General features: G+C 35.3%; 1 protein-coding gene across 1 annotated transcript in view; it reads left to right on the plus strand.

Annotated features, from left to right (window-relative positions):
• The window catches only part of LOC145681142 (E3 ubiquitin-protein ligase HERC2-like), a 314,525-nt gene that overhangs the window by 99,880 nt on the left and 199,299 nt on the right, over positions 1-15,346 (plus strand). Inside the window, 6 exon segments of the mRNA XM_081752576.1 lie at positions 120-146; positions 413-523; positions 3,001-3,196; positions 5,647-5,852; positions 9,310-9,465; positions 10,360-10,545. Coding sequence (XP_081608702.1) covers positions 120-146; positions 413-523; positions 3,001-3,196; positions 5,647-5,852; positions 9,310-9,465; positions 10,360-10,545 — 882 coding nt within the window.

The following is a 15,346-nucleotide window of genomic DNA, read 5'->3' on the forward strand; positions in this document are numbered from 1 at the left end:
TCGGTTTGGTCAGTTTCAAGAATTCCTCCATCATTAGAGAAAAAACAATAGTATTTCGCATATTACGTATGAATATTGATGTATTATTATACTTAAGTATTAACATATTTTCTTTTCAGAAAAACACTTCCTACAGTGGACGCTAGGTAAGAAGGATAAACAGAATTATAGGTTGCACATTTTATTCATTATTCGCTAAATTGTATAGTAGCACAAAGCACTTTATTACTGGTTATTTAAAGGTAGAAGGGGTAAATAACTTGCATTTTGGTTCTCTTTGGTTAGTTACTAATTTATGCTTGACTAAAAGTATGCAATTTATTGATTAAAAACATATTAGGAATATCGTTTAAAATATCAAGCTTTCTCTTAGCGAATTCAAATATAATTTTAGTAATGTTCTGATTTCCAGGTTCAGATCCATCCAGCATGAGTCCAGGACATCGGTTTATGACTGACCTTCTTGTCTCAAGTTTAATGGCAGATGGAGGTCTTGAAACTTCTTTGAAAGCTGCTATTAAAGGTGAGTATGAAAGTTTTTGTTCACATATGCCACGTTAAAAATATAATAATATTGATTGTTAAAAATATGTTGATGAAATACAGACAAATATGAAAGGGAAGTCAGTCTTTAATGAAGAAAAAGGAATTAAAAGTTGTACCTCTCCCCCCAAAAAAGGGGGATCAGATTGGCTTTTAAAAGAAGTTAACATTTTTTTAATGCGATCCATTAGGATGTCGAAGATCGATCAAACAAAACGGTATATGTAAGATGTATTTCATCCATATGTTAAAATATAGCCAGCCGCCATATTTTGTAAAAGGAGACCTAACTATAATGATTAGACAGTTTTGTATTTAATTTCTATAGTTTTTTTTTTCATATAAACTAATGAAAAGGTGTAATAAGGAGAATGTCTGGTACATAATTATTAACTTAATCAAACTGACTATTGTGCCCAACGGTGGCGTAACTAGAGTGTTGCAAGCCCCTAGCAAATGCTTACGATGACCCTCCTTTTCTGGTTTCTATAACTGACAATTGATATTCTTAAAAATTTTACAATAATTGAATTATTTTTATACCCTACATATTGGAAATATACCATAGAACATTTTTTATATCTTAAAATTCCTTCATTCCTGCTTTTACTTCGACAAAGTTGTATATTACTTCTTTTAAATTCAGCTTTCTAGGTAAGGACTGATCGATGCAAAGGAGTGTTAATTCTTTCAATATTTCTTTACTCGTGGTGCTCCTCATATAATAATTTATCACGTTAAATTTTGGAAATAAACCTTGCAGGTGTGTCAGGAATGTTCAGAAGGAACATTAAAGCTGTACAAACTAACGCAAAACTGAGTGAAACGAAGTATAGTGATTTTTCACTATAAAAAGAGAATCTAGTTGTCACTTAAGAGACCTCATTACTAAGTGCCGATCGGATAGTTCGCGAAAGAAGCGTTCAGGATCCCTTAATCGCTCGTCTTGAAAAATTTCAAATTATAATTTAATTGTGTTCTCAAATTATAATTCTCAGTGTGCTTTATCAGTGTTTGAAGCATTTCAGCATACTTATTTCCTTTAAATGGTTAAATAAACCTGAAACAGGAGAGTCACCGTGATTTCCGTCTCTTATATCTCCTTTTATTCTAACATGTATGTTTCTTTTTGTTATTCCTGTGTAGTTCGGTGCATAATTACACGTGAGCTAATACACTTCTTCGGCAACTGCAGATAAAGTAACAGTAATAGAAAAAATTAATCCGTATAATATTTTTTCAAGTTGATTGGTGATACTAAAGATGATTCAGTACCGCATTTTTTGTATACTTTTTGTAAACCGTTGATTGGTTTCGGATACAAGGATAATCTAACTTAACCATCGTGGGCCTTTCTGATAATTTGTTATTTTTAAAATTTCTTTTCCTATATTGTTGAAGTCATTTTTGTACGTTGTAAGTTTATGCCCATGATCTATGCCATTTCAGATTATAAACTCAATTCCACGCTTTAAATCCTTTTTTTCCTTGCATACTTATTAAAATTTCAATATGGCAAATGAAATATTCAATGCTTTGCCCAATCACATATAAACAGAGAAAACCTAAATAAATTTAAACAAAACTTAAAAACGTATCTGATAGAGAAAGAATTTTATAGTGTTAAAGAATATCTAGAAATATACATATAACAATATAAAATATTTTATCTATATGTATAATCACTTTGTAAATCATATGTGTTTTCTTTTATAATCTTACATAAATACTATGTGTACTCATGTCCAAAATTATTGTCGTATGTCTATAAATATGTTGTTGTACGAATATAATTTGACATCGAATTCGCCCGGTATTTCTTATAATGTTAGTATGTGTATGATCGGCAAAGACAAATTTCATGTCAAAAGAGTAGTAAATAAGAACAATAAAACGAAAATAAAATTTTATTGTCCAATTAGCAACATTTTATTTTATTCATTATAATTTTCGTATTTATAATTACATTCCTATGAAATTTACCACAAATATACATTTCCGGATTATACATATAGTATCAGTATTAAAAGTACCCTGCAAAATCATTATCAAATTATATTCTTACAAGAAGACAGTTATAGATATGCGACAATTATTTTGCACATGAGTGTACATGTGAACTGAACCCTCCAAATACCATGTACTGGTTAGATGGAGTAAATAAATGAAATGAAATTTTCTTCAGTTTTGTGCAAAGAAAATGGCTGTTACTTTCTTAATTTTTTTCTTTTAAGGTACTACTGAAGAAGGAAATAATGTAGTTTCGGATATTTTTTTTTTTCCACGGAAATTTATTGTAAAACGCGAGAAGAATAATTGTGTAAGATCACGTTCTTTAGTAATTGCTTAACTTGTTTTTCATGGTCGAAGTTTGAATAGTACAAGTAGAAGAGATTAACTGTAAAACTGTGAGAAACTTGGTTTTTTATATCAATTTTAATTGCTCCGTTTTTCCAGTGGAGCTTCAAGAGTTGGAGGAACTAGGAGAGAAAGAACTGGATAAGAATGGTGAAGCTAGCAAGCAGCAAGGTGAAAATTTGATGTCAGATCAAGCTTTGCTTGAAACGGAAACCAAGAGAGCTCAAGAAGCTGCACTAGCTGAAGATAGAAATGCTGCTATTCCTTTACTTCACTTGGTGAAACAATTGTTGAGGTAAGTTTTCTTTTCTTCTTTCTTCAACTAAATACAAAACATTGTAATATCTGAATAATTGTGTTTGACCCTTTGACAGAAAGTATACATCGATTTGTTTCTAAATTATTTTGACCTTTAAGGTCATCTGATGTAAGTGTGTGTGATTACTACCTGTGGGGAAAGTTGAAAATAAAATTTTACGGGACGAATCCCTGAACGCTTGATGAATACTTGAAACTGAACATTCAATTTGAACATGCCCAGGAACAAGCTTCAACGTATGTTTAGCAATATGTTCAAGACAAATATATGTAAAACGAAATAAATTATGAAAACATATTATAATTATTTGAACTATGGAAGGTAATAAATTGAAACTGTATGAGACTTATCAACAAACTCAAAAGGTACTTACTGTGAATAAGACTTACCTTATTAACGTTCCAAAGTTGATTCACAGAGATAAATTCCAATTTTAAGCGAGGATTTTATTCCCATCTTAAATATACGTTGAGCGATTTCATGTTGCGGTAGAATCTTTTATTTTCACCGTATTGTAATATAGAAAACTTATTTAATCCTTTCGTGGGCCACTTTTTTCTAAAAGTGGTAGGATGATGCCTCCTCTAGTTTACGTTTATGTGTCGTCTAGGTTATTGAACTTAAGGTTGGTTTACAACATGGACGACGATTTTGTGGGGACAATGGGACCCTCCCTCAAAGTTCGCTTGGACCCCTTTCCCCGAGGATGGATATCTGACAACAAAACACACATACAAGAACCCTTCTTCCCAAGTTATTTTGAAATCGGCGCCGCTGGTTTACAGTAACATAATTTCATTGTAAAGAGCTACATTGCTGACTGCTGGGACAAGAGATAGCGCATCTTGAATCATATCTTGAGGATTATGTGCAGTGGATAAAACATACACAGATTTATTGTCCATCTAGTTAACAGTACAAATCGTTAGTCGTACGTCATTCTCAATTCACATAAAATGTGATTCCATAATGCACAATACAAAATGAACTTAGAAGAATGAAATACAGTCAATAAAAAACGATGTTATGATGTTGATTGTTGCTTGTATATTCTTCATTGTGTCATGTTCATTGCCAACGTAAAGTATTTAAGAGGAAAGAAAAGCATAATACCTTTCAAATTGGAAAATGGAAGAAAAATTGGAAAACTATAATCAACCACCATTCACATACTTACATAGTAAATTCAGGACAAGTTCAAAACAAAAAGAAATCATCAACTCCTGCAATGAAAAAGACTTTGGACAGTACTGGGAATAGGGAGCACGGGGCTCAGTGGTAGAGCGTTCACCTTTGGTGTGTGGAGTCCCTGGTTCGATCTCAGCTCGCGCCAAGTGAACTTTTTGATGGACAAACCATATGCGTGGGTTTTCTCGGGGTGGTCCTGTTTCCTTCCACTTTATTCAATCCACCATTGCATTAATTTCTCATTATCAGCGTCTTCTTTAGCCTAGCCGACTTACCGTGGGACGTAAATCTGATTTTTTTTCTTTTATTACTGTGCTGGGAATAACGCTTCCCAGTGGAGAAAATAAGAGCATAGGTAATATCGTTTAATGGAAGAACCCTTCCCGCTGCGTAGGAAAGGGTTAAGTATTTAATCATTGCTAACTTTAAAAATTAATTGCTGCTCCTAACATGTATAAATAGATTTTCTATGTGTAAATTCAAATTTTCACTTTAATTCTAAAATTTAAGGCGATTAATATTTGAGAAATTGAAAAGTATCGGGGATAGATAGGTAACAAGATCCTTTGCATCCATGTGACTAATTTGCGTGCTTTCTTTGCGCGTGGGTTCGTTAATCAGTAAATCCCATTTCATATAGACCCTATACTAAAAAGAGACATATCAAATTCCAGTCAGTTAGTTATAACATGGATCGTTTCCTTTCCTTGTGAGCTTTATTTTCATTTTCATTTATTGCTGGCGATTCATTGATGGTCTGTACTTACGAAATAAATAATAAAATCGTTTGAGATTGACAATCCATCTCAACAAACTAAGTTTGGAAGACCAGTAGTATGAGTCATTTAGTAATATATATTTTTTTAATATGGAAAGCTCTGAATTGCCTATGTTTTTTGTTAATATAATTGTTAATTTTTTTACTTGCAAGGAATTGGAATGGAAATAGTACTCTTACTCGTAAATGCTAAAGGTGTAAAAAAGGGCATAATTTAGTTCACCTGAATTTTGGGTATGATAAGAAATCCATCATTGTTCTCCATTGTGTGGAGATATTCACTACGTGGGTAGAATATTAGTTACTTAGTAGATAATTTTTCCAGTAATAACTGTTCGACAGGAAGAACTATAGCCCTACAATTCTAAATAAGGGAATCGTTGGTAGCGCAATTTTTGTTGTATAAAATTATAAATAAAATATTTCAAGATTGTTTATGGTATTTCTTCGTATTTTCCAGGAATGCTTCATCACAGACGCTAGCTAGGCTACAATCAGTAGCTCCGGAAAACATTTCAATGAGTGGTTCAGGAATGTTTAGATTTGAGTCCTGGGAGAAGCAAGAAAGATCACCTAGTTTGAACTTGTTGCTAAGATTCCAGAGACTTCTTATAGCACAGATTTATCCTCATGGCCTAGACAATATACCAGGCACATCCCATCCAGGTATACTTTAATTTTTAATGTTATTTAATACTGGTTGTTCTATTAATGAAATCCAATAGGGATAGAGTAGTTTTGAGACCAACTCAGGATGACCATTTTATGGTTTTCTTTGAACAGTCTAGTAGACTGTTGAATGGTATATTCGAATATAATTTTCACTTTTTCGGACCTTCGTGGAATCTCATTCTACAGAGCTGTAACAGATTGAAAGAGTAAGTTGCCAGATAAGTCTATAAATGCATATTCATATTTGTATATTTTTAATAAAAGCCAGTAGTGGAAGTCGATTCCGGACGCTCTTTTTTATTAACACCCTACCTTTAACCAATATGGAACAAAGTTTTACATGGTCAAGGCTTTGACCGGCTCGGTTTTGATCTGAATATTCCCCTACCGGACAGTATTTTTATTAACTGATAGTGAACTCTTTTCTCATAGGTATGTGATTTTCTTAATTGTGAAATTAGTGACACGGACTTGACTCTATTTTAATGCATGCCTCATACTAGATCAGGAAAAAACACGTTTCCGGGGGACGGTGCAAACATGGATCAGAATTCTCGCCCTTCTTTCAATATATCTGGCGCCTCCCCATGTAAAACTTTGTCCCATATAGATTAAAGGTAGAGCGTTAATAAAAAGAGCGTCCGGAATAGACTCCCACTACCGGCTTTTATTATAAAATTTCCACTATAAAAAGTATTTTTACAAAATACTATGCAAGTAATCTCTCCAAATTTACAAGGTTAGTTATAGGTAGTCTTTGACCGTAAGGTCGCAAACAGGATCTCTGCTAAACCCCGAGTAGGCTAGGCAGAGTGGAGTTAGGGGCCCAAAGCTCCGAGGCAAGCAGTGGGTTGGTTAGGTGACCACAGAGCCCCGAAGCAGGCTAAGCGGCTGAGGTTGGGATTCCCGACAAAGCCCCGAAGCAGACTAGAGGCCTGGGTTTAGGTTACTCCTAATGATTCAAAACAAACAATAGGAGGGGCACCAGTGAACTGGTACAGAATTGCCGTCGTCCAACCAATTTATAGAGGTCTTGGGTGGTGGTGGCGCTACTGCTCCGTTGATATCGTCTGCTCCGTGGGAGGGGCCAGAAGCCCGTCGTCTTCAGGTGATAGTAGATCCATCTGGTGTGTGGAATCCTCTTGCTAAACCACGTGGTGGTGTTTGTAAATACTGGCGTGTAGAATTGTTTATACACAACACTATGTGGAATATTACAATATATAAATGTAGAACGGTAAGCGTTGCTAAGTAAGTAGAATTAGAGAGAAAAGCAATCGTAAGTTAGTTACAGTCATATATACTAACGAAAGGGGGGAAATACCGATTTTTTATATCCTCTATTGGTTTGAATTCTAACGTAAATAATGAAAAAAGTGACTGACTGGCATACCGTGCCAACACGTTAACCACTACGCCACCCAGTCCGCTTCCCAGAACAATCACAGAGCTCATAGCGAGTCACTTTTTTTTTAACTAAAAGTTACTTTTTTTTTTTTCAAGTTGGTCACTGAAAGTTACTTTTTGCAAATTTGTCACTAAAAGTTACTTTTTTGGGAGGTAAAGTGACTTTTTCGTGTGATTTATATTTTGCATTGGCAGTTTTCTAAGAAAAATATTATAAAAGTAAATGTGAAAGGTCAGAAACTTGTTATTCATTACTCTTCTGAAAGCTTCAGTACTTGCTACCACATGTGAAACAGCCAGCTTTATTCTCACTTCAGCCTTTATTCTTTCTAAAGCACAGTGGATGGTTGGTGGATGCTTAAGCTCTCAAGGTGGGGTTGAGACCTCTTGTGTGTCTATTCTTTCTTCTATGAGAATAGTCTTTTAGTTATCTCTCGTAATAGTTAACGCTCCGCTCAACGTTGTGTGTGTGTGTGGTGGTGGGGGGAGTTCATCATGTTCGTCTTGTGTTATGCTTCTTGCATGTACTTCTTAAGAGTAGGTGATGAATTTGAATATTTCATGGTTTTGAGAACTCTCAGTGCTAAGTTAAATATAATGTCTGGGATGAAGAAACTCGGAAATAGGCCAGAAGTGGTTCCACTTACTCAGAAGCTTCTTACATCTGCTAAGTCTGCTTACTGTAACCACAAAGCATACTTAGAAAACCTAAGAAAGAAGGAAGCTCAAAAAGAAGGAGTAAAGAAGAAAAGATGAAACAAAACAACAAACAGAGAGGTGATGGAAAAATTGACAAAGGAAAAAAGGGGCATGATGGGATTTGGTCACTTTTTGGTATGCTTTTGGTCACTTTTTCGTGTGCTTTTGGTTACTTTTCAACTATTTACAAGAGACCAGACCACTATGAGCCCTGCAATCACTTTTTCACTCTTTACGTTAGAATTCACACCTATAGAGTAGTTCGTGTGTAAGATAAAAAATCGGTTGTTTCCTCCTTTCATTAGTATGTGTGAAATCATAACCGTCTTAAGGTGCTCTGCATATAGACACAGGATTGTCCAATCACAGCAGGGATCTATGGTACGACCCACATGGTCGGAGATGAGAGCACCGACCTCGAGCGTGAGAGAGAGAGAGAGAGAGAGAGTGGCTGTTCTGGGAAGCGAACTGGGTGACATAGTGGCTAACGCATCGGCACGGTATCCTGGAGGTCCCGGGTTCGAATTCCTGTTCAGTCAGTCATTTTTTAACTCATACGTTTGTTATAATAATTTCAGTTAGTGGGGAATGAGTTATAGTCTGCTTGAGATGCAGCAGTTGTTTTAGGAAGACTATTAAACTCATTTAAAGTTTGGAAGACATGTGGCTAGATTGTTCATAAAAACCTAAGGTCTAGCAGGTGTTATTTTACAGTGTCATCAGTTGGTTGGTTATTTGCTTTAAACATTAGCACCGAGTCGATACAAGTTATACTAAAGTTAATATGGACCTAAGTTCAACGTAAAATCCAAACTGATGAAAATACAAACGTAATATAAGCCACACAAACGTAATACAAGTTGCAAAACCAGGAGTTCCCCATAAAAGGCAGGAACATTAAGCCACGAGGGAGCTAAGTCTGAAATTAATTTTTGCAGCTTAGTTTATATACCGTAATTTTTAAAAATACAAAACAGAACACATTGTTGCTACATATCCAAGTACATTTATTAGCTCAGCTCCAAACAGTCCCCAGGGTGTAGTATGTACGAAAAGACAGGACAGGTATATATATTGATCTGTAGTAATGAGTAGCTTATTGCAGAAAGGTAAGCAAATTATGCAATAATGGGTTGGAGTAATACTGAGATAGACCTATATATTAATAGGATATATTGAAAATGTCCTTATAGGAAGATAGCTAATGATTCTTTGCGTTTTTTGATTGATAATAATATTATTATCCAATCGTAAAATGATTCTGGTCCTGCTATTTATGTAAATTAACTCTCATTAACATTAGTCAAAGCAACATATGATAATTTTGTTATTTGTGTACTTTTAGACCAAGAAATGGTTGGTGCTGAGTCTTTATTGAAGAAATATATTCAGCTGTTATCGAATCATGTGGTTGACACCTTGCCAGTTGCATCATGTCTGGCAGCCACAAGTAGCAAGCATTTTTCCTTAGTCGCATGTGTTCTGGAAGGCGATATAATAGGTAAGTGAAGGAAGATATAGTCATATCGGTAACGTATAACACAATTCGTAGATGTTTATAAATTAATTTGTTGTTTTTATACAAAGTTGCGAACGGAAAAATTTTAAAATTAAAACTGATATCTATAATTGTCTGAAATAAAGAATCACTCTCTATCAACAAGCATTATAATCATTATTAAGGAGGAAAAAAAGGATAAGGAAAGTGGTTGCAGAAAAATAGTATATGATTCAGTGTACAATTGAAACAATTACAGATGATGGACAGTATTAAAACAGAAAATAGCTAAATAAACAGGGTGCCCACAGGGTGTCTATCGGTCACGAAAGTCATGAAAAAGTCACGAAATCAGAAAACGGTCATGAAAGTCAAGAAAAGGTCACGAAATTTAGCTTTTGGGTCACTTTTTTTTTTTTTTTTTTTTTTTTTTTTTTTTTTATCTGTGCAAATGTAAGTATAGATTGTAAAATGTTGTTGTATAAAACGTCAAAATTCACCACCAAAATGTCTATGGTCGGCTTTAGATGCTACCAAATCGCAAACAAACCACGCTTCTGTCGCATACAAAAAAATTCGGCCCAATTCGCACCCAAATTCGCTCTTGAGAATGTTATTAAATTTTATGGTTTGGGAAAGAAAAGGTCACGAAATTTCATAAGATACCCTGGCCCACCAAACCGTGAAAACCATGAAACTGTGAATAAATCGTGAATTTCATATACCGTCAAAAACACATGGACTAAGCTGTGAATTTCGATATCAAATCTTGAAAAGAAAGATTCTATTTATTTATTTTTTTTTTTCACAGGGACAAATATGGCTTCATTTACTTAGATTTCTTGTATAATAAAATTTACATTGAGGTTTTTTTATAACTGAATTCTTTATTTGCAGGTGTTTTGTTACCCGAATTGCTCATCTGCCTGATTTTGCTTCAGCTCCATGTTCCTAAATTGTTATATCAGATAAACTGGGTCTCACTACTAATTCCTTTATTGGATGCTCTGGATAAATTCAATAGACTGGCACCAGGAGTGGACAAAGAGGATACTGAAGATCTTGCCTGGCCAGGAATCCTAGGTAAGAAACACTGGATGAATAAAAATAAGATGATTAGTGTAGAAGTATATATTTGTATTCGTACACTTGTTTTATAAACGTAAGAAAGGAGCTTGGTTTCTTGGAGTTAACCATCTGTACTAATTTTCCCTTCTCATTATTCATCAATTAGATTATTAGTTAGCTCTACGGAGAAATTCCGGGACTACGAAGCGTGCCCGGAAAGAAAGTACAGTTAAAAAAGTACTAAAACAGGTTTGTTCAAGCCAAATTTATTTTTTCATGAAAGAGCACACCTTAAACTATTTTCGACATAGTTTCCACAAATGTTCAAACATTTGTCATAGCGGTTGATCAAGGTGTTCAAACCTTCAAAGAAGCATCCCTCCAGTGAAGACAGCTATAAGTTCACAACGTTTTTTTTTTTTTTTTTTTTTTTTTGCGTCGTCGTCATTTTCAAAGCGCTTACCGCTGCGCTCGCACTTCAGGTGCAGAAACAAGTAATAGCGAAACGGCGCCAAGTCGGAACTGTACGGTGAGTGGTTAAACTGCTTCCTTGCATTCAAGAACGGGATAACAGAACGAATCTCACAATCGACGAGTTCAGCAATTGATTTAAACATTGTAAACGATCACAGGACACAGTACACATGTCACAAACCAACCGTCCTGGCGTAAGTGGAGGAGCAATGAACCAATGAAACTAGCACGCATGCGCGGAGCGCCGACACTAGCACTGCGGTGGCGTTCAAACGAAACTGTGCGTACTTGCCAGTCATTGGCGGAATGTTTCGTTGAGGAAGGTTTGGATAAGTTGGTCACCTACTCTGACAAGTGTTTGAACTGTCTTGGAAAGTAGTTTAAGGTGTGCTCTTTCCTGTAAAAATAAATTTGGCTTCACAAACCTGTTTTAGGATTTTTTTTTTTTTTTCAAAACGGTACTTACTTTTCGGACACGCCTTGTAGTTAGTAGAGTAGATTGATTTAGATGATGTTTTCAATCGGGAAAAAAAGCTTCAACTCATAATGAATTTTGAGGAAGTAAATAGATAGATTCCGCGTACCTTTGCATATTTTTATTTTTAAATCCTACTCATTTCAGTACCTCGTGCTTTCGTGGTATCTTCTTCAGCGAAGTAACCTTTGGGTGTTAAATCTATTAGATATTCATGTGTTACTTTTTCACTATTGTTCAACAAAAGCAACTTCTCCAGGTCACTGTACAAATTCTCAAGAACTCAAACTATCGCCTATATGTACTTTGAGTTCTTGAGAATTTGTGCCTATAACAAACTTTCTGCACATATATGTACAGAATCAACTCGCCGTTATAATTCAGAGTTGTCAGTCACTGTATTACAACATTATTTGGACTATGAAAAGCGGGAAAAAATAACTTTTTGTACAATATGAAAATTTTTAAGCGTATGTCAAAACCACTGAAAAAATTACTAACTCCTTTTTCATTTTTTCCCGCAAGTCCTGCATATCATATTCTTTACAGTGGCGCATTTCACATTATGTTCAGGCCTCTGAACGATCGTTGAACCTTTGACTGACTCGACTCTTTCTAGTTTCCTTTCTATATTCAATGCTGGGAGGACGTATCTTACTCTAGAATGGAACAGTTTAGTTATGCTTCTATAAATTACATTGTTTAGCAGGGTGTCTATCGGTCACAAAAAGTCACGAAATAAGAAAACGGTCATGAAAGTCAAGAAAAAGTCACGAAATTTAGCGATTTTTATCTGTACAAATATAAGTACAGAGTGGATTTTTTTTTCTATAAAACGTAAAAATTCACCACCAAAATGTCTGTGGTCTGCTTTAGACGCTACTAAATAGCAAACAAAGCACGCTTCTATTGCATGTATGAAAATTCGGCCTAATTCGAACCCAAATTCGCTCTTGAGAATGTTACGAAATGCCATGGTATGGTAAAGAAAAGGTCACGAAAAAGTTAATAAATTTCACTTTGAAATTTTAGTAGACATCCTGTTTATACTTGGAAGTTTGCTTATAACAGGGGAAATTAATGTCGTAATTCGCCAAATTTTGATTTGAAAAATATATCATTGATATAAGACAGGTTTGAGTATTTTATACGGATCTTGAGTTATTCAAATACAGACTAAAGACATTTCGACTCGCTTGTGACTGAATTTTTAGCGTTCTCATCTCTGAGGAAGATTTTGACTTATGTTACCAATAAAAGTAAACGTGAATCCCATACGGATCCGTTGACTGTGCTGAAAAGGGACTTTAAACTCCTAATAAGTAAATACATAAGCGAAAGAACTAACTTTATTTCGTTCATTTATATATTACAGGGAATCCATAAAGTTCAACAGGAAACTGTAACTTATTAAGTTTATTAACTCAAAATTTTGTACATACGATATCGGTTTAATTTTTTTCTTTTTTTAAAAAATTCTTTTTTTTTAATTCTTTTTTTTTTCATTCTTTTTTTCTTCCTTTCCGTTTGTTAAGGTTCATCGTCAAACCTTCAATTGTACACCATCCATGGCTAAACAGTGAAGCAATCTTTGTCTTTTTCTGAAATCTAGAATTGGTACATATTGTGTTCGTCCGGGATATTCAGAATCATATAATACCTTTTCCTTCAAATCATCAAGATAATCTGGTTTCTGTGCATACACCTCGGTCTCGCTAGTAGTTACAAGCTTTGAACTCTGCTAATCATTCAGGCTAAGGTGTGAGTCCTTTTCGGCCAATCCATTTGTCTCGAAACGCATGACTGTGACACCTCTCAAATTGTGGCACAAAGAATGTTTGTATCATTTTCAGAAAGCTTTTGCCTTTTACCGTGTAGTTCTCGAAGAAAAATGGCCAGCGATGTGAATCATTAAAACCGCGCACCATACGTTGACTGAACTAGCCCGCGTATGAACCTCGAACTTATATGCATTTTCAATACTTGTGGTTTCAGCTTTTGTACCTGTTCACTTTTCTCTCTAAGTGTAAAACGTGGCCTTATCTGAGAACAGAATCCGAGAAAGAAGCTCATCACTATCACTTAATAAACGGATAAGCATTGATCTATAAAACTCCATTCTCACATCACAGTCTTCATCTATCAAATCGTGTGCAAATTTTAACTTGTAGAACCTGGTTTTCACCGTTACTTTTTTGCGTACGATCTTCTGTGACATTCCCAGTTTCGAGGATCTTCGTTTACGAGATTTTATTGATCTTCGTCCCACGTTCTCCTTGTCACTGATCCTTCCACTGCGTGGCAAATCTAGTACATTTTCAAGTCTTGAACTTTTTATACCATCTTTTGATATTTGTCTTTCTGGGCGTGTGGGAAAGGAGAGCTTCGCAAGCTTTTAATTTACTTACCACAGCACACACTGTACTTCTTTCCGTGTATGGATACTATTTTGAGTCACGTGTTTACTATGTAGGCTTCATTGATCAGTGTGACCAGAACAAAACTCAAAATTTGTAGGGCCGCGGTGGCTCAGTGGTAGAGCGTTCACCTCTGATGCACGGGGTCCCGGGTTCAAACCCTGCTCCCGCCAGGTGAACTTTGTGGTGAACAAACACCGTGTGTGTGAGTTTTCTCTGGGTTCTCCCATTTCCTCCCACTTTATTCATTTCACCATTTCATTCATTGCTCATCATCACCGTCTCCTTTAGCCTAGCCGATATAAACATGGAACGTAAAACTAAAAAAATTCATTTCATTTTCAAAACTCAAAATTTTTGTTCTTTTCGCCTCAAATTCATATTCGTAAACGTAACAATTTTATTAAGTTTTAGTTTTTTCTTAAGACTTCTGTACTCCTTGTATATTAAAAATAAGCAAATAAATAAGCAGTCAAAGCTCTCTAGATAAGATTTCATAGGCCAGGAATGTCAACAAAGAGCTTGATTTGTTTCATATTCTTTATAATGAACATAGAAATTCAATGTATTTGGATGTTTCCAAGCTATATTACAAATTTTGGTGGTGATTTGCTAATACAGAAACAACACATAGAATACAGATATTCTTCTATCCTGGGCGGAACCACCATAAATATACAACGTTACCTTGTATATTGCCCACAGTCCGTATATATATTTTTAGTTATTACGTAAATTAAAGATATTGTCAATAAATATACACCAGTTTAGAATGCACAAAACTGAATTTGACGATAATAACGTACTTTAAGGCACTATTCAAAATTATACTTCTAACAAATATGGCGAAACTTACAATTATATTGTATAAACATCTCCTTGACAACGGTTAACGCACAAACAAAATCCTACAAAATGTTTTCTTTTTCTTCTTCTTCTTCTATAGATAGTGCTTGAGTACGGCTACCCTGATCACAATCGAAATAAACTGTATACAACGTTATCGTTGTATATAACACTCCTAAGTAAAGCAGATCTTGGTTGTTGCCACGTTACCGTGTTCCTAGTACCTTAAGACCACCTCTGCACCCACGAAAGGCTATACTTTCTCTGTATGGTAGAATTGTAGGCAAGTGGTGTATTACGAGCTCTTTCCACTTGGTCAGACCATCACTGCTGACCTGTACTCTCAATAGTTGCAAAGAGTGCACCGTGCATTGCGGCAGGAGTCGACATTGGTAAATCGTAAGGGCCTGCACGAGTCGACTGTTCCTGCACGACAATATCAAGCCACATGTGGGAAAGAGGACCCGGGAGATTCTTCAGCAAATTGGCTGGGAGACTGCCATGAACTATATTCACCGGACCTTGCGCCAACACCTGTTTCATTCCCTCAGCAACCACCTCCGTGGGAGATCCTTCATAAGTGAGAACACACTCAATGACTTCT

Source organism: Thermobia domestica, chromosome 3 (genome assembly GCF_964235325.1).
Source record: "Thermobia domestica chromosome 3, izTheDome1.hap1.1, whole genome shotgun sequence".
NCBI classification, from domain to species: domain Eukaryota; kingdom Metazoa; phylum Arthropoda; class Insecta; order Zygentoma; family Lepismatidae; genus Thermobia; species Thermobia domestica.